General features: G+C 38.8%; 1 protein-coding gene across 10 annotated transcripts in view; it reads right to left on the bottom strand.

Moving 5' to 3' along the window:
- Positions 1-24,403, bottom strand: part of RALGAPA2 (Ral GTPase activating protein catalytic subunit alpha 2) — a 310,483-nt gene that overhangs the window by 102,820 nt on the left and 183,260 nt on the right. For 9 of the 10 annotated variants that reach the window (XM_087445685.1, XM_087445686.1, XM_087445680.1 and 6 more), the window contains 6 exons: positions 22,552-22,735; positions 16,286-17,057; positions 15,392-15,463; positions 10,330-10,453; positions 8,332-8,487; positions 2,536-2,694 (listed from right to left, as the gene is read on the bottom strand). In XM_087445685.1, the coding sequence (XP_087301811.1) occupies positions 2,536-2,694; positions 8,332-8,487; positions 10,330-10,453; positions 15,392-15,463; positions 16,286-17,057; positions 22,552-22,735 (1,467 nt within the window). Of the gene's footprint in view, positions 1-976; positions 1,033-2,535; positions 2,695-8,331; positions 8,488-10,329; positions 10,454-15,391; positions 15,464-16,285; positions 17,058-22,551; positions 22,736-24,403 lie in introns of those variants that run through there. The other variant, XM_087445688.1, reaches the window with a different exon arrangement.

A 24,403-nucleotide genomic window follows, 5' to 3' on the forward strand; every position in this document is an offset into this window, starting at 1 on the left:
GCTGACTAGCTGTAATCTAACGAGGCGTCTGTGTCCCAGGGAGCCCACAGCATGTCCCTGGCGGTATGTGCAGTGTGTTGAGTCTGCGTGGCACCCTTTGTCCTCACTCACAGGCGGCCTTTCCCCTCATTGTCCATAATATCCTCATGCATCTGGGACGCGTGGAATGCATTCATACTAACAGACTTACCATTGTTTTCTCTCAGAAGCTTTGTTGAGCAAAGACTGCATCACGGTTACTGATAATTATATTGCTTAATTAATCAAGACAAAAAAAATTTGCAAATCATTGCCTGGTTGCCAAGCAGGGAGATAAAAAATGACAACAATACAAGCTGAAGCAATATAACAAAAGTAACAGCTATCTGATCAGAAATTCTTATATAATGAAGCTATTAATGCTAAATCGGTTAATGTTAACATTGCTCCAGGTGTCTCTACTTACATGCAAACAAAAAGGCTAACATTATGGATATAAAAGGCCAAATGTTGCCATGGATTCTGTAACCTGATAGAGAGGACAGCCTTTTCATTTGATTAGGGAATGCAATTTAAATACCAGGGACTGAAGCCAAACAAACAGACTTTCCCTCCACAAGCCTCTTGCATTCACCCTGGGGTCAGTGGTTGGTGAACAAAAGGTCAGCCACACTTGCCCTGGAAATGTCTGGATTAATTTTATTACATTGTAATGGTTTGTACTTTAAATGTGCAGATAACACTAAATTTCCAGTTGGCCATTATTCTCTTCTTCCCTTTAGGCTTTCTGAATTGAAATATTAAGAAAGCGATTTGCTCAATTCATCTTGTCAGAATTTATGACCAAATTTATAAAACTTACACACATTTTTAAAAGAAATTTAAAAAGGTATATTAATACTTGTTTTCATGCATTATAAGTATAATAATACTTTTTAAAAAATCACTTCTGACTCTATAAAGTGAATCAAAATACCTTTTTTATCTTCTTTCTTTATCATAAAAATAACCGTGATATTTTTAGGACATTGAATGACATTTTACAGGGCCATGCTGAAAATGAATTAATAAAGCCAGTTAATCCATACTAAATATTAAAGAAACACATTTTCCAGTTTTGAAAGCTACAGGATACTAAATTTATTGGTTGTCTAACATTAAAATTTTCAGTTTAATTTTTAAAATTAAAGTAGCGTTCTTCATGGACAAACACAAATGTTTTTAGCACTAAGAGCCATTTTCTTATACAAAAATGAAAACTTCACATACACAGAGACCTGAATCAAAGATAATATATACATTTAATATGAAGAACTTTTGGCATCTTTGCTCCCTGAATAAAAAAGAGAGTTCCCTTATGTCAGGCTTCTCACCAGCCAGAGTGGGTTCCCTTTTGTGAATTCAGGAGTTGACCCACACTGTATCTAGGTTGACAGATAATAAGCATGCTAAACTTGAGGATTCATTGTTTATACTATTTTCAAGGTGCTAACGATGACAAAAAAAAAATAATAACAACAACAACTAAAACTTAAATAGCTTTTACTCTGGGCCAGGCATTGTTTGAAGCACCTTTCAATTCTCTGCTCATTTAATCCTCACAACTTTAACACTTTAGATTAGGTTATAAATTCCAGTAAATCTCAGTTACCTGTTACTTTAAAGCTTAAAAATAGAGAGTATTTACAATGGTAACTTTTAGCTTCTTCAGGAGAACAATTTGAAATGAAAATGAAGATTATATTTAATATCAAGCTGAAACACACGAACTCATTTTCTTGAAGAGGAGTGACAATATGCTAAATGTTTAATTAAAAAATTTAAGAAAAAAGCCCTTCTATTAATAATTCCAAAATGAAAACAAGTCACTGTATAAAGCATCCCTAAAATACCACTAAAGGCATGGCAAGGATGGAAACTGCAGCCAATTTAGTACATGGCACACGACCACTGGATTGTTCTAGCCATTCCCATGATCAATACCAATTGACACAGCTGGATTCTGTGGCAAGGTGCTTCAATTGTTAAAAATCATCACATGGGCTGTGCTACAGAGGCCTGGCCTCTTCATGGACATGCCTGCAATCCTTCAGGACTGACTCCCATCAGTGCAGACAGAGGCTCGGCGAGCAATGCCCATCTGTCAGGCAATGTCGGATTCTATACTCACAGCCATCCACAAAATGCTGGATGTGATATGGGCTTCATTCAACTCTTATTGTTATTAATTAAGGTGCCCAAAATGTAAAATTATAATTTTATTTTAAATTACAATATTTTTAAAATTTAAAACATTTTAAAAATCATAAATGTCTTTACATTATAATTTTCAAAGAGTCTAAGCAATAAAATACAGAATTCTGAACTCGTGATGAAAGATTCTTTGAAAATCTCAATTCAGATATAATTCCTATATAGCATATGTAATTCAGATACATGTAAGACATTCACCAGTTGGAAAAAAGCCCCCTTTAACTAATATCACTGTTTTTCAATAACAGTGAATCATATGGCAAATGTTGTATGAGTCAGAGCAATAACATAGTGAAAACATACCTCGGGTTTCTTCGTTATAGCAATATAGAACATGTGATTCTTCATTGGGTAAATAATGATTGAAACATCTCCAAAGGCGGTTGGGATAATACCCCTGCGGTAGTCCCTGGAGTGTTCAGACCAGACGATGTGGACCTCGTCATTCCCCAAGTGACGGAGCTGCAACAGCAAATTGGCTCTTTATTAATCAGAGTGATAACAGCAGTTTATGAGGGGTCGTGGCTTACAAATTGAATTATAATACTCAGAGGCAAAAATCTTTCATTCCCCAAAAAGGCTACACCACCAATGTCTTCTATGAGAATTTAAAAAAGCACAAGTGCATGAAAACACAGCTTGCCTTCCATGAAACACACTGGTAGTAAGGTAATGTACGTAAGCATCATAGGTACATTATGGCTGGATGGGGACAAGATCTTTTCGAGGATTTTTTAAAATTGAATTTTACTCCTGCATCAAAGCCTTACGCTTTGTATCGTTGAGCATGTTTCTAAACAATTAACGATATGAGTCTTATTCCATATTACAGCAGAGCTTCATAATACTCTTAATTCAATGATTATTAAGATAAAAAGAATATGAACATAAGAGAACGTTAAGTCATTATAATGCAATTGTTATCAAATGTATAAAAACTAGACTTGTGACAAACCTTTAAGAAAAAGCATGTATAAAATTACCTTTGTTTAAGAAACTAATAAATATTGCTTTAATTTAATAAGAAGACTAGTATCCAGCCTTTAAAGAATGCCATAGAAAGTATGTTCACACATACTGTTTTGTTTAATTTTTCCACTAACTCTCTGAGGTAACTACATCATCTTTATGTCATCTAATGAGGAGGAAATGGGGCTCAGGAAGGTAAAGGTACTGCCTACCTAAGGTGCATGAACAGTGTGTGGCAGAGCAGGCCTGAAAACCTGGGCTGGGGCTTCTAATTCAGCCCCACTTCCACTGTTCATGGATATCTAAGCCTACACCAAAAGCTAATTATCATAGCCTGCTTGTTTATCATTTTATGCACAAAGAGGCCACAGAGTCCAAAGACAAGTTAGAGACTCCTGGCCTTTCTGAGGAGGTCTTAGCATGTCTCCAAGGAAAGGACCCTTTGCGAGTTCTTCCAGGGTCAAGCTCTGTCAGATGCAAGAAAACCCTTGATAAAGTCCCTACGTAATGATTGCATAGCCTAGGCTGTAGAACGCTGCATATGAAATCATCTGAGTAATCCTGAAAGTGTGACTAAAAGAAACTAGATTATAAAAATTTAAAAAATGTTGGCCAAAATTGAAATCCTAAAACCATACAAGTTGACTGGTGAACATCCTTTGACATCCACTGAGAATCTGAGGTTTCGTCCTTTTCCACGCTGCAGAAGACGATATCTACCACCACGAGGAAGTGTTGCTTGCTTATTTAACAGATGAACCCTAAAAATGCCTAAATTCAGAGGCACTTTAATAAAATAGAGATGTTATGACAAAGCTCACGTTTTAGTTTTGTCTTAAAATATAAAAAAGGATGCTCTGGAATACTACGTATTTAAAATATGTTAGTATAAATACAGTTTTCTTTAGAGATAATTTAACCACAAAGGGAAAATCTGAGGTGACCCCAACTTGGTCTCCTTTTCATTTACAAGGTTACAAAGGAAGTTGGTTTATTGCAATGTCTTCTTATTCTTCACTCTTTTATACTTCTGGGAACGACTGTACAAGTCAATTTTTAAAAAAGAGACTTGCATCTGTATCTTTGTACCTATAGGGAGATACAGGTGCAAGAACAGTAGCCCCTATTAATGGTGTCTATGACTTTCTAAATGTGAAATTACCAGTACAGCTTTTTTTTCTTCCCTTCCCCCCTCACACATAAAGGCTAAAAGGGCAGCAGGCAACAAGTGTAGCTAACCCGTTACATAAACAGTTAAAAAAGAAGACACTGGGTTCTCATGGTAACACTGAACATCTCTCTCTATTTTTCTATTTCCATCTTAAATTTCCATCTTTCTTTCCTTTTTTCCCTTTTTAATAAAACATGCCAGGACCTCACAACACACTCCTAAAATTCAATCCTTTTGGAGTGAACACATGGTAGCCAGCATCAACAGCAACACAATAAAGGCATGTATAATCTAAATAGCATCAAATTGAAACTTTGGGAGGAATTTAGACCAGCAGAAGGTAATTGTGAGAGCTGGGGCCGCCCCAGAGCTCACACCTACACCCCTCATCCTGCAAAGAGAGCCAACCTTCCGGTGGTGTTGTGCACTTGATATAATGCTAGCACAAACATCTGAGTGGGAATAACATGCCTACTAAACACCTGTCACCTGTGGGGCTACCATCCAATGCCAGCACCCTGAAACCTGTGATCCAAAAGTATAAGTTGCAAGGCATCAGCTCTGAAGTAATACAGTGATTATTGAAAGTTTGCAGTTACTCTCTCTTTTCTAAATTAGATTACTCAATTATATAACCCAGGTAAGTCTCTTCTAATTCTGTTTGCAACTGTATTCTCAGAACTAGAGCAAGGGAGAATAGTATCACACTAATAGACCCATCCTCCCAGTGTGGCAATTCTGTAATTAAGGAAGAGCTAGTTTTGTGTGATAATATGATATTCATCATCTCAAAGCTGCTTTCAATGTCACGTGCCTCAGACCTCTGGACGCATCACAATTTAATTAGCCAACTCACAAAACTAAGAGCTCAGGCCACAGGACCACTTGGCTGATAAATCTGGAGCAAAGAGCAAAAATATACCCTCTTTTGCCTATGACAAGAACACAAGTAGGTAAAACAAATAAAATTAACCTGGCCAAATTGTCAACCATGTCAGAACATAAGGGAATACTCTGCCAACTTCAAAGTGCTGCTCAATTTAAAGGGGATTTCATTACAGAGACATCATTTTGTGAGTTTTGGAGAATTGTGGTTAAAGGCCCTCAAATTAGAAATCCACCAGCAAGTTTGTCCCATGCACACAAGTCAAGTGGATCTGACTCATGTGTAATCTGGGAGGAGACTGACAAGTCACGTCCTGGAATGGAGCTGTCATTCACACCAGCTACTGCTTCAACTGCACAACAGACTCGAGAATGCGAGAATGCTTAACAGGCTCAGAACAAATGCTCTGTTCTGAAGTCTTAAGAAATCAAGGCTATGTCCTGCCACTTCTCATCCTGACAGAGTTTTAAAGTCCCTCTGCCTGGGTCATTTTGCCTGCTGCTGCCAGGCGGCACGCACTAGTGACACTGCTCATGGTGCACACCTAATAGGCTGACCTCCTTTCCCGACTAATTGCATTACATCGCCAGCTGGCTCCAGAAGGAGTCGTCTGTTTGATTGAAGAATTCCTGCTCCTCAGTGGGCCCGGCTGCTACTTGTACTAAGTAACAGTCAGGCCTGACATCCCCATTGTTCAGCTGACAGTGTGCCCATCCTAAAATCTAAGTTTTATTTGTAAATTAACCAAGAAACTTCCTGCCAGAACAGTGCTGCCTGGAGACTGATAATGTGGGCCTTTCATCCCTTTTCACTCGTACTGTATCACTGCCAATTTGTTTTTTATGCGGCTGGCCAGCCTGAGGCTATAAAAGCCTTGTAAGACATAAGTGCAATTATAGTCCTGGAGTCAAATGAATTGGACAAATCCAATAGCACAGCTCTGTCCCCACTCTGCAAACCCCTACAGCAGTTAGATTAGCTGTGAAAAATCTAATCTAGCTAGAGCTAACAAATTTCTGCAGTGAAGGATCAAGAGTTCAGTATGGGGTTGTAACCGGATTGCAGAATTGAAAAAGTGCCCCCATGACAGGGACAGAAGAGAGCATGAATCACTTTAGAATTTTGCAGCGCATTTTTAAGCTGTTAGGGACAATTTAGTTAGAATAAGACAAGGAACTGCGGGCTGCTGTTACTGTGACTGATTTTTAGTCTAGCTGTGAGACATCCTGATAAAGAGAGTTTGTCACTAATGATGCTAAATCTTGGAACTGCAAAAAGTATCAGCTGAAGTTTGATTATTACAGTAGGGAATCTTTCAACCAGGCCAAGCCTTGGAATATTATTTATAGCATGGTGTTTTATCAAGAAAACACTATGTCTTATCTCAAAAAATAAAAAAATGCAGACAATCCTACCTAGGAAATAATTTTTAAAAATATTTGAAATATAAATCTATCTTTTAATAGTTCTAAGAAAATCACAGAATATGGTGACACATTTGCAAAGTAGCAGCAATTTACAAGGTACTGCAAATAAAAAGGATGTGTAAGCCTTCCCTAGGGCCTTGGTAATCTGAAATAGATTCTCTGAGGGCAGGGTTCCCTTCACCAAGAACACAGAGCAGAGCAGCATTAAAACCTGAGGTGGAGGCAGCTCCTCCATGCCTGGGGGAGCCAGCACACGGCTAGCAGGAGGCCATGCTAGCACGCAAGCCAGGGAGTGACAGCCAATCGTGCTTTGCACATCCAAGACACTTGGTCACTGTGAGAGTTGTCTGTGATTGTGCTGTGACCCAAGTTCTGAGGTCTCATGAACACTGCAGCCTACCATGTACATGGCCCAGACATCTGTGGCTGCAGTAACGAAAAAGCAAACTCACCAAGAAAAGAAATGAGGCAGGTACAGTGAGGTCCATAGGCCAATATCAATCATCTGCCTAATGGGGCAGGGGAAAAAAGAATCAAATAGACCGATGGGCAATGACGAGGGCCAATGGTTAGAGATCTTACCAGGCACCAGGCTAAACAATTTTACAGGTATTATCCATTTCCTTCACAACAACCCTGTGACATGGGCTGTGTTTTTAATCTCCTTTAATAGATGAGGAAACTGAGGCATAGGCTGGTGAAGTAACTGGATACACACTTGAGTCCAGGTCTGCCTGTCCCCAGACCCTGGCTATTAACCGCCAGACTAGAGCCCCCAACAGCCAGCCTGAGTTACCATCTGAATGACCTGCTTTCCCACCCACTCAGGTGCTGTCCTCAGTTCCTTGCACCTCAGAGGAAGAGAGTGGGTGCCTGGTAGTGCATCCAGGCTCTGCCACTCACTAGCAGGCCAAATTGCAATTGTTCTTCTCATGTGAAAACTCACAGAAGTGGGTCCAATTTCTAGGTTTCCATTCCAGACTAAAATTCCTCTTCTGTTAAGGTGTTCGTCACATCTAACAAAGGGGCACCTGAGGTGAACATACTGCAGATTGGAATATATAGGGCTGTGTTTCCCGGGAGTGTTCCTCAGGGTTAGGAGCTTTCCTTTGAATTCTAGAAAAAACTGCTCACAGGGCCCAAGTTGAAGGAGAACACAAGGTAAGTGCCAAAGGTGGGACCGCTGGGCAGCAGCACACCTGTACTTGCCATGTTGACAGACATTGCCAAATCACCCCACAGCAAACCTGAATGGTGCCTGCTTTCTCAGAACCCCATCAGTACAAGGTCATTACATCTTATGACCTTTGCCACCAGAGAGGTCAACAACATTACTTTCTGTTAGTTAATAGTCATGTGAGGGAAGATCCAAAATTAACAACATTGAAGACCCTTCTTTTTCCTAAATCTTAATCTCAGGATTTAAGACTCAAACGACTGATTGCTTTTCATATTTTTCTTTCTTTAGTTTGCTCCAAGCTGGATATTTCAGATTAACTACCACTGAAGCTTGAGAAGAGCGACACTGAGGTAGCCTCCAGGGAATCGGTCTCTGTGCGTGTTATGCCATGACCTTCATTCTGTTCTAGGAGAGCCTCATCTACAAATCAGGGCAGCTAAGAAGGGTTCCTAAGGAGACCCTTTACCTTTTTGGTGAGCGAATCATCTGAATCTGATGGCATCCGAGTTGAAACGTGAAAAATCACTTCCACGGTTGAGGTAGCATAATAAGGGGCGGTCTGCCCAGTGCTGCCATTGCGCTGCAGTCCACCCATGAACCCGCAGTGGGTTGAGAGATCCACCTGATGCAGATCACCAAGGGGAAGAGTGAGGGTCAAATATGAGCTGTTCTTGGTCACTAAGCAGGAATGTAGATTTTTAAAATGATCTAATTATTTTCATTTCTATAGCTTTCTGATTACAAACAAATGCAATACAATGTTAGACAAAATAAAATATTAAAGAAACATAAACAATGAAAATGCTCCAAAATCCTACCAACTTAAGAAAACCACTCTCAAAAGTTTGGTGCCTATTTCTCTAACTTTTTCTTCTTCTATACATATGTAGATGTGTGTGTGTGTGTGTGTGTGTATATATATATGTATGTACGGATGTATATATATGTATTTATGTACACACACGCACACATAGTTTCCCTATTGGTGGGTTTATGGGGTTTTCGGCTTTCTCAAATAGTGCTGGTGTGGTCAGATCAGAAGGAGGATTCAAAGGGGTGTTTTGGCAGAGATGTTTCAGAATTTAAGAGCCATTGCTAAACCGCCTTTCAAAAGGGTTGTTCCAATTTACACCACTGCCAAAAGTCTATGAGTCATAATTCTTTTTCAAGCTATGGCATGAATGCTCACTTCGTGCCTAGATGCAATTTTTTTACTTTCATAAACTAGTATTCTTTCAGTAAAGCACCTGTTGTAACACAATCAGAAAAAAAACAGAAGAATCTCTTCTGTGCCAAATACAGTACACATATACACTGAATTAATTAATGTTCTAGTCTTTTCTTAAAACTCTAGTTAAGAATGTACAGTTTAAAAAATATATTAAATAATATATTATTATTATACTTATATTATTTTTATATACTTATATTATTATTATATACTAATATTATACTAATATTATACTTATGTTATTTTTATATACTAATAATATACTACTAGTAATATACTTATATTATTATTATACTTATTAAATAATAAGTATATTCTATGACAAATAAGAAATCATCTTATTAGTAAGAAGAATGATTTACTGGAAGTGCAATAACTCTTTTAGACTAAAACCTACTTGATATTTTAGAAAGTATATGGTCTTGACCTTGATGTACCCTTACCCTGTCCCTGTCTCCATATCAGTGGAGTTGCTAACACTCAACTCTCAGAGACAAGTCTTACTTATGTACCCAGAGAGTTTCCCACAGCACAGATAACCAAGAAAAGTAATAAAAAGTAAGAAAATTATTCAGTTATGCTGATTTCCATTTTAACTACTCTGAATTCTTTCAGATTCTGGGAATACATTTCCCTTTAGATTTATGTTGCTGGAGACAGATATACGTGGATGTGTGTGTGTATACATGTATATATGTATATATGTCTGTCTGAGTATCATTTAGTAAAAAAAAATCAAACGTTTTCAATATCAATCATCCTGGGCTCTAGCTTAGGGAAACAGGTTGATAGCTAAACCATCATGGCTACTATATTCTATTTTCATTCCAACTTTTGACTTCATCCAACTCTTTCTTCATTTTTTCACCCATCAAATCATTGATTTCTTCTCCAATCTCCATATTGTGGCCAAAGCCATTGCTTCTCTGCCCACGTCTGTCTTCTCTTACTATAAACTATCTATGATTGGGTGAGCTGATCTGACTAATCAGTTCTGATAAAAAGCAAATGAAATAATATTAAGAGGAAAGTTAAGGGGAAACAAAAATTCATGTATAAAGTAGTGAAAAGAAACTAATAGAAGATGTCAAATTAAATACATTCTTCAACTCCAGAACTCTAGCCATGCTACTGAATGTAAAAACATGTAAAAACTTACGCAATCAATATCTAGTTTATATACATCCTTAAATAGTGCTGGTCAATAAACACCTCCTGAATGAAATGAATTACCTCCCATCCAAGTCCGGCAACAAAGTCTTCATATGCTTGGCTTCCTCTTTCATTGGAGAGGATTGAACACTTGTCTTCTTGACCTTCAGCAATATAAAACACTGCGATTTTGTGCGTTTCACGGCTATAAATTTTTAAATTTAAAGGAGTTAGAATTCTCACATATAAAATTTTATTTTACTACTACCACCAGCATGACTCCTACTATAGAGCTTACATTTGCTGAGAATTTACTAGGACAGTCAATGTTCTAAGGAGGTTTGACGCATGATCTCCTTTACTCTTCACAACCACCCAAATGAGACAAGTATTATCATCACCTCCTTCGCAGATGTGGTTGAAAGGAGGCACAGAAAGGTAAACAAAAAGCACACATAGCAAGCACGAAACTGGGAACTGAAGCAGGGCAGTCTGGTTCTTGCGATTACTCTCTCAGACATATGATACACCTAACAGCACATCACAGCACACCATCTGACAAATTCTCTCCATCTTTGGTGAAAAATATCTTTGAAAGCATTTCAAATAGATATCAATCATGAATAGATCTATGTGACCACTGATATTTCACTTTCCACACTCTAAGATGAGGATATTGGGTAGCTCCCTGATTGGAACTATAAAATATGCCAAGACATTATGAGAAAGAGAAAATTCTTCCAAGCAGAACACACTTAGGTACTTCCTTTGTGAGGGGTATACCTACCCTGTGCTCTGATTAATCTGAGGGTGCCTGGTAGGGTGGACAGCTGTCCAGGGAAACTTCTTTGGCCATATAAACCCTCATCCACTTCCTCCACAATGTGTTTTGGGCACTTTGCTGTTAAATCAAGTAAACATGATGTGCACTTTGAGGAAAGAAGCCCTGCCTTTTCACCTCCTGTACATCTAGCATAGTCCTTGGTAGATAGTAGGTGCTCAGTTAAATGTCTGTTGCACTGACTAGAGGTATGACGATATATTTGAATATATTAATAACCAACTTCTACAAATTATACCCTGGAGTAAAGTGTCAAAATAACTAGACCTATACCAAGCAATTTGGTATTAGTTTAGAGATGAAGACACTGTTCTCATTCAAACAGGGCTTTAATCAAGAACCGCTCATTCCACAGCCCCATCATCCAAGAGTTTTTTTACTCTCATCTCAATTTTCTAAAATTTTGGGTTACCACTTCCAGAGCAATTCCACCCTTCTTATTTTTGCACTACATTCTGAAAAATTTCATAAGAAAAACTATCAAGCACTTAAACAATAGGGAAATGTTTATATTGTCTAATTGTTCCGTATCTCAACATTATAATCTGATTAGACATCTTTATTGGTGGAATTTGGGCTCCATATTTTAACATTTTGTAAAATATTTCCTTCTGCAGGAGTTATTTTTCTACCTACTAAGCAGAATGAATTGAAACTCAACTAAAAAGTCACAAAAATAAATCAAGGAGGAAAGTACTCTTCTTCTATTCTACTAGATAGCTTATTCATTTCCCCTAGTTTACATGTAATAAACATACTTAGAAGAAAAATTAGAAAATATAGGAAGTAAAGAGAAGAATAAAAAAATCACTGTGTTCTTTGCTTATATGTTGAAATCACAACTGCTACCGTTTTAGGATGCATTTTTGCATAAAAAAATGAGAAGTTACTATATTCTGCTTTGCAACTGATTGTTTCAATGAAAATATTTGTGAACACTTTTTTATTGTGTAAAATATACATAATATAAAAGTCACTACTTACGCCATTTTTGAGTATGAACACTATTATACCATGTGCTTGTATAACAAAGTTATTAATGGTTGTGTAATATTCTATTATATTAATATACCATATCCCAAATCTTTGTTATTGGACATTCAGGTTGCTTTCACTTTTAAAGACATTTCACACTATCTTTGCTATGTCCTTAAAATAAACTCATAGAAATGGAATCATCGTCATTGCCCATTTTAAGGCTTCTGATGTACACTGGCCTGCTGCCACTGGGGAAGGCGGACATCCTGAACACCCTGACTGGTACGGCATGAGCACATCCGGGAGGCTGCCTCTCTTAATGGGAACAGTTGTGAGGAGAGGGGAGTTTTGTGGTGATGGATCCTAGGGGGCTGATGCTCTCGTAGAGACCTTGCGCTCTCAGACTGTCAGAAAGCATGTCCTCAGGTAGTACGGAGCCCCAAAATGGTGACACCATTTACTCCCTGAGCAACAGGCAGGACACTGGCAGTCTACAATCTGACTAGCTTATTCTAAGAGCTATAATAATTTGGGGGCTTGGATGATAACAGAGATCATAACCTATGACCTAAAAGACTGTCTTTTTCAACAAAAGGAGAAAAAAGTATAGTTACTTAATTTCTTTCTGCAGCTCTCTCTATATATATTTAAAAGTCCTTAGCATTTAATTTTTCCCTATTCTATACACTCTACATATATAAAAACATCTTAGGTTTATCTGAAATGTTTTTGTTTATTCTCCTTAAAGTCCAAGCTTTTTACATCGTAGCTACTCACAGATCCTTGAGTCTTCATTAACTCAACATGGGAGCACAAGAGAGCTAAGCCCCAATGACTGCCTAACAGATGTAGGTGTGAGGAAAGGTGACCTTTAGCTGTAAACATTCATCAAATTTCACATCCTCCAAAATATTAGCACCACAGAGAGCCCGCTAGGATGCAGACACTGTGTCTGGCCTTATTAGAGCTAGGCTTTTGAAATGATAATTAGCAACACCAACAGCACTTCATATCCATAAGCTGCATGACCAGTGCACGAAGAAGCAGGTAATTCAGGAACACACATACATAAAATCAACAATTTTCTCCCCCTCATTAGAATGCATTTTTCTTTCTTATTAGGAATAGGCCAGAATAGCTCAGTTTCCTTGTGCTGTCACATTAAAAAGAAAAACAAAGGGGCCAGCCCGGTGGCGCAGCGGTTAAGTGCGCGTGCTCCACTTTGGCGGCCTGGGGTTCACAGGTTCAGATCCCGGGCGCGCACTGACGCACTGCTTGTCAAGCCATGCTGTGGCGGTGTCCCATATAAAGTAGAGGAAGATGGATACGGATGTTAGCCCAGGGCCAATCTTCCTCAGCAAAAAAGAGGAGGACTGGGATTGGATGTTAGCTCAGGGCTGATCTTCCTCACCAAAAAAAAAGCCAAACAAAGAAAAAACATGCTTTTAACTTTCACCTTACCATGTGGTGACAAGAGGCATTAATATTTAAAAGGGGAGGCCACTGTAGTTTGTATGTACGTTCATCATACTATGTACATCTTCGCTAACTTCAAAGCATATAGATGATAGTTGCAAGATAGTCTCTACTTTTCCTCAGAACATGCTAAAGCAGGAACTACGCCTCAACAGCAGGGAGATAGATTGATATCAGAAAGAGAAACACCCTAACTGAAAGCTGAAGGACAAGATATGTTCTTACCTCCTAACTGACCAATACACAGGACAGTCTAGATTTTTCATAGCTGAAGAGTCCCCAGTTTATTTCTGTTTTTTTCAAAAAGAACCCTGAAAACACCCTTTGCCATAAAATAAGTTGATACCTTTTTAGATGTCAGGAAGACACTAAATCTAGGCTTTGGGGTTTCAAGCAAAGGTTAATCAAAGGGCAGAGGATTTGCCAATCAGCTCTCCAAAGCCATATTTTACTGCAACAGCACCCCAGGGAGCTAATTCAATTGTACCTCCTGCAACTAAAGTGCATTAACACTCAACAAATTGGCCACAATTACAAGATAGCAATATATTCACTTAATACTACGAAGCACAGAGTAATTCAGCATATGCTCGAAAAGCTGAGTTTGGAAACCAAGTGACTGCTTGTTTAATACTGGAGGACAAGAGGGAGAGGGAAGTGAATCCCTGAGTCCTTCAGAAGAAACCCCTCACAGAATTTCCAGAGAATTTGGTCTCTATTCCTCTACAGAAAAAGAAGCACAACAACAATGGGGAAACTGAACATGATGGAGGGCAATGTGAGGAATGATGGCTTCAGGTTTCTCATCTCTAACAAGATATCTCATGAAATTCCTAAGGAGAATAAAAAAGGAACAAAAAGTTTTTATTTATTTATTTGTTTGTTTGTTTGTTTGAGGAAGATCAGCTCTGAGCCAACATCCAGTGCCAATCCTCCTCTTTTTTTGCTGAGGAAGATTCGCCCTGGGCTAACATCCGTACTCATCTTCCTCTACTTTATATAGGACACCACCACAGCATGGTTTGACAAGCGGTACATCGGTCCGCGCCCGGGATCCGAACCTGCAAACCCTGGGCTGTCAAAGCGGAGTGCGCGCACTTAACCGCTGTGCCACCGGGCCAGCCCCAAAAAGCTATTTTTTAAAAAATGAGGTTTTAAAAAACTAAAGCAGTTCACTCAAGACTTTTAAGCACCTGTTACATACCAAGTACTACACTTACACTTGACTGAGATGTTTTTGGAAGCACACATTTCCCCAAATCAAAAACTGGTTGTGAGCTCATCTTTAGAATTGCTTCTAAGATTATACAGAAAAGGGGTAGATCTGCAATTTGACCTGCTTTGGAGAATGAGGCTGACTACTAGGGAGTTACTAATTATCACACACTGGTTTAATCTTGCCAACATTGTAGAGCAGAGACCACAGAACGCCAGTGCATCGGCATACAGCACGGGTTATGAAATCAGACTCATTTGCTTCAAACAACACGGTATGTGCGAGCACAGGCAGGCTGCTTGACCTAGGTAAGCCTCTGTTCCTCACTGGAAAAAGAGGTGGCTGCAGAGATTAAATGAGAATGAATGTCCACTGTCTGCCACATGGAAAGGCCCTCAATCAAAGGCACAGATTAGGTGGAAGCAATGAGTTCTCAGTGTAGCAAACATGTAAGTTTATTCCTCAAGGGTAAAAATACCAACGGTATGGCATGTGCAAATGTCACCAGATTCTAGGTTATAGAACTACCCATGGGTGTCTCTGTAGGTGTATTCATTCCTGCAGCTGTATCTGTCATCCAAGTACACGTAAAGATAGACAGATATAAAGTGTTTTGATATACTTTCACATACCACTGACGGGAGTCCAGATTTTTTAGCTCTCTCAATAATTTTGAATTTTTCTTCAATAGATGGAAATTCTTCCTACAAAGAAAAAAAGATGGAAGAAAAGTTGTGCAATCACAGACCAATTTTGCCCTTTCCAATCAATTAACAAACCTATCTATTCATCCATCCATCCATTTACCAATCCATAACCCACCTTATTCACAAAAGATTTGTGACTGAATCCTCCAGAATGAACTCTATTCTTCTTAAGACATTCAAACACATCAAAATGCCACTGCATCCCATTACTGTCCAGTGACACTGGATGGCTCTGTGGTCAATGAGTGTGTGACTTGTGTGCGTGTGCCTGTGTTTCTGTTTTCACTGTCAACTCTGCTATGAATCTGTTTTCCCCACCTCTGCACTTATAAATACTCCACTCCACTGTGAGGGTCCAGCCAAACCCAGCTCCTCCCACAAAGTTGTCTCCACTGAGCAACACTTCCCAATGGATTAACTGCTTCTCTTGAACTCCTCTGTCACGCTCCCTTCATCAGAGTTGTATCAAATCTACCTCCCTCATCAGGGCTAAGGTGAGACTGCAGCTTATTTATCTTTGTAGTCCATTTGCATCTTTCCTGAAGGCAGAAGCAATAATGGACAGAGCAGTAACTAAAACATATACACACACAGAAAATGTTTGATATCCTCTAAAATATTCAACAAATGTTTGGAATTCAATCTGTACATCAGTAGAGCATAGTTAGTTTCATCTCTAGCTTTAGTTTAGCAGCAGAAAATAAACTGTAAATGCTAAAATAGAGAAAAATCTGCATTTCTATTCTTTGCTTCCCTAACCCCAAATTGGTAAAAATAAAATAAGGATAAGATAACTGAAAGTCTACAGTGGATTGTTACCTTCTGTCCCAAGAATTCATTCCCAAGTCATCGAGCAACAGCCTGCAGAAATAAAAGGGGCCTCGGGGCTCCACTGGTGATGGCTGCTCCTGGCTGGTGACTTTCATGGCCGAATCAGAGTTACACCTCCGAACATACTCGTCTTCTTGTGCATTCTGGCGCAAAATGACCTCGATGATTTCCTTCTCTTGGTCACGGTTCATTCCACATGGGGGTGGGGAAGGCTCATTTAGATTTAGCTGCGATGGTAAAAGGCATTCAGGACTTGTATGGCCAATATTTTCAACTAATTTGTCGAGGACATCATCTCCCTCCTCAGTTTGAGAAAAATCTTTCTGAGGTCCAACTGCTTGATGCTGCCAACCTGAAATCAGAAATGCAGGACTTCTGCCATTGGGTGCTAAGTAGGCTTCCAAAGGTCCATATAAAACCTTCCCATCCCAAGAGTACTTCCCTGAGATATCCCTCACAATTACTCTCACGTCGGAGAGGGTGCCCACTGGTGATGTGCCTGTCGGTCCTTCCGAGGGTGTTTGAAGGTAGGAGATGAGGGTACTGTCATTAAACACAAACAGCTGCAGGTTTGGGCTCCTGAACACCTCGGAGGAGAGCTCAGAGGCTTCCGCATGCGCATTGTCATGGTTCTCGCTGACCAGGCTGTGCAGCACAGCGGGGCCCCCGTGGAGGGGAAAGTGTCCCAGGTGGTTCACCAGGTGGGCCATCACCATTCTGGCAGTCAGAGGGATCAGCTCCAAACTTCTTCTCTTCCTTTCTGTGAACAGCAGTAAAAAAATATACAGAGACAGTGGAGAATAAAGATTAAAATATGTACTTAGAATGTTTGGTTTTTTTAGTCTGGGAAATTTTTTCACCTATGATCTTTTTTGACACTAATTCTATTTGAATTTAAAAGCACAGTTTAAATAGATTGCTAAAAGAACCAACTTACATGAAGATTTCATTATGAAAAGTAAATTTAACTATCAGTAGATACACCAATAAACAAAAGAGAAAGGTCCCTGTCCTTAGAGAGTTGATGGTTCCCAGAGCTGTGGGAGGTGAAAATCCGAAGTTGGAGAGGATGGCAGAGCGGGCGGCTGGGGGCCTGGGCCAGAGAGGTTACCCAGCTCACCTCAGTGGGGTAAAGGTAGACACTGACAAGGAAATGAATCAAGCCTGTGACTGCCTCAATATATTTGAAGCGCTCTGAAGCATTGTGACAATTTATGTTTTCTTGTTAGGGTATTTTAAATATTTAACAGAATCTGATATATTTATAATTCATGGCAATACTTAGAAGGCTTTAACGAAATTTGTAGTTGATGATTAAATGCCCAAGAGCAACTGATTTACAAAATTTTTAAGACTTCAAAAGTATAGAAAGACTTTGACAATAGCATGTAAAAATGGGCCTTGTAAAATGTTTGAGGTATAAGGGTGAAGTAGATAAACCAAATCTGTAAGTATGAATTGAAATGACTACCTAAGCTTGAGAGTAGTTAGGGAAATTTTAATCTGCCAAATTTATGAAAGAATAGTGTATTAATCTAAGAACAAGTGAAAAGGAAACCTCTTGATTTCAACAAAAAAATCCCTAGGTATTTAAATAAACTAAGATTTGTAATTTGGACTTAAAGGTTTAGGAAATACTTGGTTTTTAAATTTGTAACATGAAAAACCAAATATTGATTAAAACATAAATAACTATAAATATGCTTTTTCATGCTAAACACCCTCCCTCTCAGGCATTAAAAATCCAATTGACTTATTTATAAAACATCAGTTGTACGATGTATAAATCCTAGAAAGAAACAATCCCAGAATCTAAGAAATTCTGTGTGATGACTGAGTGGAACAAGATTGTCCTGAATTTTCTTAATTTTTTCTTTTCAATGAACAAGAAATCATCTGCATTCAATAATGCAAAATAAAATTTCATATAAAAAACCTCATTTTTTAGAAGCAAAGGAGGTCATCTACATCCGTCTCTGAAATTAAACACTTCTTCCCGACCCTCATACAAGTGTGTATGATTTCCATACAGCTGAGAAATTTAAAATACCTCAACTAATTCCCTTGAAATCACAGTTATGAATGCTTTTGCTTTTGTGTCCATATTAACTTTTTCAAAAGTTACAGATGCTTTTTATTCATGCTTATCATTCCATATGAATATACGCTCCTCAGAAATATTAATGCCCCAAACAACAAAGGTGCAGGCAGTTGGGAGCACAGGAGTCCATAGGTAAGACGCCACGTCGTGAGGACGTGGTAGAGCAGGCTGGGAAACCAACGATAACCGTCCAATTTGATGAAGCCCAAGGCAGAAGATAACAACTGGAAAAGCAACTTTCCTCTACTTTAATTACGTAGGTTGTACTTTCAATTTGAGATATAGACAAACTTGCATTTTAATGAACTTGTTTGAATTCTACCATGGGAAATTAACCTGGAGTCCACTAATCAAGTCATAAACCAAGACACACCCAGTAAAAACCCAAAGTATCTTTGGTGCTGAAAAGAAAGGAAACGGAATATTTGTGAATAAGAATTGTTCTTCACTGGCAGACTTCAGCTGAATCAACTGCCTGTGGGTTCCCTGAAAAATAAAGTGAAAATCTAGACTCCAGTAATGAAAAAACAAGCTCATGACTTCCACAAACTATGAAGAAATATATTCCAAATATTTATTTTTCTAAATTTAGAGATGAAATATAAAAGCAGTATTTTTAGGTTGTCCTTTAACTTTTATTTTTTAAAGCTCCTCTCTTCCCTTCTTTTTAAGCAATTAGGTATTAATGATAAGAAATTTGAGCACATGTGTGTGCCATTAACTGTTTTTCCTTGAGCTGGGCCAGCAGCCACCTCAGCTGTAGGTAGTTGAATGTGTCTCTTTTTTGTAACTCTATTTGAAAGTAGTAATTATATCAAACAGTAGGTAATGGCCTATGAAAGATTCATTTAAAAATAACAGATAAAAATATACTATTGCTTTTCATAAACATTACCTGAGTAGAAATAGTTTGGTTATGAATGACAAATTATGACACTAAATGAAAAAAAAACCCTCAAATATAAGCACATTTTGTTTAACCTAAAATACCTAAGCTATCATCTTTATTTTTCCCCTTCACTTTTATTTTATTTATTTATTTATTTATTTATTTATTTATTTATTTATTTATTTATTTATTTATTTATTTATTTATTTATTTTTGGTGAGGAAGATCAGCCCTGAGCTAACATCCATGTTAATCCTCCTCTTTTTGCTGAGGAAGACCAGCTCTGAGCTAACATCTATTGCCAATCCTCCTCTTTTTTTCCCCCAAAGCCCCAGTAGACAGTTGTATGCTACAGTTGCACATCCTTCTAGTTGTTGTATGTGGGACACTGCCTCAGCATGGCCTGACAAGCGGTGCATCAGTGTGCGCCCGGGATCCAAACCCGGGCCACCAGTAGCGGAGCATGCGCACTTAACCGCTAAGCCACGGGGCCGGCCCCTCCCCTTCACTTTTAACAGGATGTACCCACTCAGCAACAGTGTGCATGCCAATGTTTTTAAGCTTCTTTGCTTTTTTATTTAGTTAAAATGTTAGTGTATTTTAAAGCTCTTTTGTCATAGAAGTTTAAACAATTATTTTAAAGAACTATGTTAGGACAATTTTGCACAAGGTCCTGAGGTTTTCTGGAGAATGAATATTCAAGTCAAAGAGTGTTATACATCAAAAGATATAACACCCTTTTCAAAAGAAAAGTGGTGCCAAAATTTAAATATGCATGTTTAGGTTTATCCTTTTTTACTAATCTATTAATCTCCTGTTATTATCAAGTGACAAGTCACAATAAGTGGTGAACCTATTTTAGGGATAGCCATGCGGGATGAGTGTAAATTAATGACTTTAAGAAAAAGTAAGTTAATTTTCTTCTAAGACATGAACTGCAAGGGAGGAAACAACAAAAGAAATAATCAAGGGTCATTTTGATTATTTTTAAAATATATGTTCTGGGGGCCGGCCCCATGGCCTAGCAGTTAAGTTCAGCGTGGACCTACACCACTTGTTGGCGGCCATGCTGTGGTGGCAACCCACATTTTTACCAGAGGAAGGCTGGCACAGATATTAGCTCAGGGTGAATCCTTCTCAAGCAAAAAGGCGAAGATTGGCAACAGATGTTAGCTCACAGCGAATCTTCCTCAGGAAAAAAAAAAATATATATCTATGGTTTGAATTTTCAACTGTGGAAAAAAAAGTCAAGAAAATACTGAAGTAAAAGTACAGTGGAACTCCAGAAAAACACAACTAAATGATTAAACAAATGGAGGTCAACCAAGAGGACAATATGAAAATGTGCCATGTTACCACCCACCAGCAACACAACTGAAAATGAGTCTTTAGTCTACTCTGTGGCAAAATCTCAGAGTAAATAATAATGATATTTCAGGAACTTGGTCATCAAATCTTAAATTCAAATTCCACCCCCATTACTTTTGACTTGTACACCCTTGGGAAAATCCCTTCACTTTGGTTTGCTCGTCTATAAAATGGAGCTAAAATCAAAACTTTCCTATTACAGAGCTCTCGCTCCTGACTGGTGGCCCGTCTCCTGTCCTCTTCATCCTCACCTCACCCGTCCCCTTCCTCTCAGCCTGAAGTATACTCCAGACTCTGCAATCTTGCAAGCACAGCCCTGGACCCTGTCCCCTCACCCAGCTTCTGCCTGCTGTGTGCTGCTTCTCTCCACCAAAGGCCCCACAAGAGGGTCTGTTATCCTCCAGGTCACCTGCTTATGCTGTCTAGCTACAGACCAACTGCTCTGTCCAAAGTACTTGGTAAAACCCACCACCAAATGCTTAGTTAGGAAATGAAACGGTTCCTGTTTTGGTCTCACCCTCCCTGAGCATTTTGAAGGACCTAGCACTACCAACCTTCCTGGCTGTTTATCTGCTTTCTTACCTTGACTTTCTAAAAATGACTCTTTCTTGGTTCTTTTTCCATTTCCCTGACATTGCTTTCCTAGTGACAATCCCTCATTCCTTTTTCTTTTTACCCTTAAGGTTCCATTCTTGGGCCTAGTCTTGAACTTGCAAAGTTTATAAAATTTTCATGGATGATCTAACACTCCACACCCACATTTTTTTTTAACTTTTAATTTTGAGACAATTGAAGAGTTACATGTACTTCTGAGGAATAATATAGAGAGCTCCCAAATATCCTTCCCAATAGTAACATCTTACAAAACTACAGTAGAATATCACCATCAGGAAATTGACATTGACACAATTCATCAATATTCAGAGTTCACTAGTTTTACATGCACTCATTTGTGTGTGTGTGCGCGCGCGTGTGCTTGGTTCTACGCAATTATTTCACATGCATAGATGACACACCCACATTTGACTCACATTCCAAGGCCCAGAGATGGGCTCTTGTCATTTTGGGGAGGAGGCAGGTTGAGGAGGACATACAGCAGCCCCTAAGTTCTGACAATATCCACATACTCTAAAATGGACCCTCTGCTATGAATGGAGCAATCCTCAAACTGAGGCATGTAAATTCCCATCTCTCTCATCATGATGCTTTCCTGGTCTGGAATCTCTATCAACCTCTTTCAAAGTCCACCCATCCTTCTAAGTCTGGCTTAAGTCCTTCTCCACGGGAAGCCCCCACGGTGCTACCAGTCCACAAATGCGTCCTTCTATATTAATCCTGCCTTTCCCATTAGATGTAAAGCTCCTTGGGGATAGAAAATGAGCCTTTGTTGTGGGTCCAATGGATCTGAGACATATAGGTCCTCAATAATACAAAATTTACCTAAGATGGGAAAAGAGAGAGGAGAAGAAACACAGAAAAAAGGAAGAAACAAGGACGGAGAATTTGCTATCACAGAGGACTCTAGAAACCAGGATTTCAACCAGGATTTTTTTTTTTTTTTTTTGGTGAGGAAGACCAGCCCTGAGCTAACATCTATTGCCAGTCCTCCTCCTTTTTCTCCCCAAAGCCCCAGTAGATAGTTGTATGTCATAGTTGCACATCCTGCTAGTTGCTATATGTGGGACACCACCTCAGCATGGCTGGACAAGTGGTGCGTTGTTGCACCCCCGGGATCCGAACTCGGGCTGCCAATAGCGGAGCACGCGCACTTAAACGCTAAGCCTCAGGGCTGGACCCTCAACAACCAGGTTTTTAAAAAATAACAGCAATCATGGACAAAAGGCTACAATCTTTCCTTTTCTTGCCCATAAGAATGACTATTCTGAAGAATCTCACCCTCTTCAACAGTAAGCAGGTTTCCCAATTCTGCTGATGAATGATATTGGACTGGCTCAGAATTCTTCACGTTTGCCAGTGGCAGGAAGGGGTCGTAATCCGTGGATGACAGGTCAGCCAGGGTCAATGTGTAGTGACTCTGTTGGGTATATGTGCTCGAGCCACAAACACAGCAGTGCAGAACCTGTGAAAAAAAGATGGGAATGTGTGCCATGGATGCCACTAACCTCCTGTCCCCTGACAATCTGTGAAAACTACAACAGCATGTAGGAGGCAGGACACCTCTTTGGTAATACTTGCAAACACAGAATTCTTTCCATTTCCAAAATATCTTCTTGCTATTAACAAGTTAATTTTGCTCCTTTCATATCAATGCCAATAAATATATTCTCAAGGCAAAAGGAAAGTAAAAGTAAAAAAGTGCTTACTGAGCCATTCTGTGTGGTTGCACACACCTAAATCCTGCTCCAGTCCACCAGAGGCAACACAAGTAGAAAGAACCAACCCAGGAGATGAAGAGTAGCTGTGGATGAGCCCCAGGATAGCCAACCTCCACCCATGGTGGAGGGTAGCATGAAAGCAGTCAGCAGAGACCATTAGTGTACTTTATAACCATTTATGAATCTGAATTAATGTGACTCATGATTTGGAAGGGATAATATAACTTTTAAAAGTATGATTAATGAAACTAAATTTAATACAAATTTTTAAAGTTTTCTTATTTTCACAAGATTAGTGTCCTAAAAGCTCACTGGTTATTTACAAATTGCAGTTGACTTAAAGCTCTATCTACTCCTGTTTGTGCTTTTGTGCACATACAAGACATGCATACACAAATCATCTTGAGTATGCCAAAATGTATAAAGGAGCTAATAACCGTACTAAATTTTACTTTTTAATCATAAATTCAAAAAAAATGATTTTTATGAAAATCAAGGTAATACTTTAGAAGCTAAGGAAACATCTTTAGGTTAAATATATTTATACAAAGTAAATTCACTTATAGATGACTGGCTTTGATTTGCCCACGTGGCAGGAGCTCTCGTGGTCAAGTTGGACATCTTCTGATTTAGTTCCTTCTACTTGTGTTGCCTCTTAGGGAGTGGAAGAGGATTTAGATGTGTGCAACCTTTGGACACGGCTAAAAAGGACCAAGAGTTGTAGCCAGCAGAGGACAGCTGTATATGTCTTCTTCCAAGCAAAAAAGTAGTATAGGAAAATCCTTCTTATTAACTGGTAGCTTTCTTATTAACATAAAAATTGAGCTTCTGTCATTGACAGAATTAATTTCTATTAGTCAAATGCAATAAATATAAGAAATGCAAATTAAAACCACAATGCCACTGCATACCTATCAGATAGCAAAGTGTTAGCAAGAATATAAAGCAGTTGCAATTCTCAGACACTGTTGGTGACAGTGTAAATTAGCACAACCACTCTGGAAAATTATTTACTGTTCACTACTAAAGCAAAACACATGTATTCCAGCAACTCCTCTCCTAGGTATACACCCAACAGAAATGCATACATATGGGACCAAAAAACACACTAAAATGGAATGTTTACAGAATTTTTTTTATGGTCCCAAACTCTAAACTACCCAATGTCCATCAACAGAATACATAAATAAATCATGGCTTATTCTCACTGTGTAATACTCAATAGCAATGACAGTGAAAAATCTACAACTATTCACAACAGTATGAATGAATCCCTCAAAAATAACGTTGTGAAAGACGTCACACACAAAAGCACGTGCTGTATAATTCTTTCCATACAACCTTCAAAAACAGGCAAAACAAATCTTTACTGTCAGACAGGATAGGGGTTACCCTGGGTACGTGTACGGGGG

The sequence above is a fragment of the Ceratotherium simum genome, chromosome 21 (genome assembly GCF_057802395.1).
Source record: "Ceratotherium simum simum isolate JZ-2026a chromosome 21, ASM5780239v1, whole genome shotgun sequence".
NCBI lineage: Eukaryota > Metazoa > Chordata > Mammalia > Perissodactyla > Rhinocerotidae > Ceratotherium > Ceratotherium simum.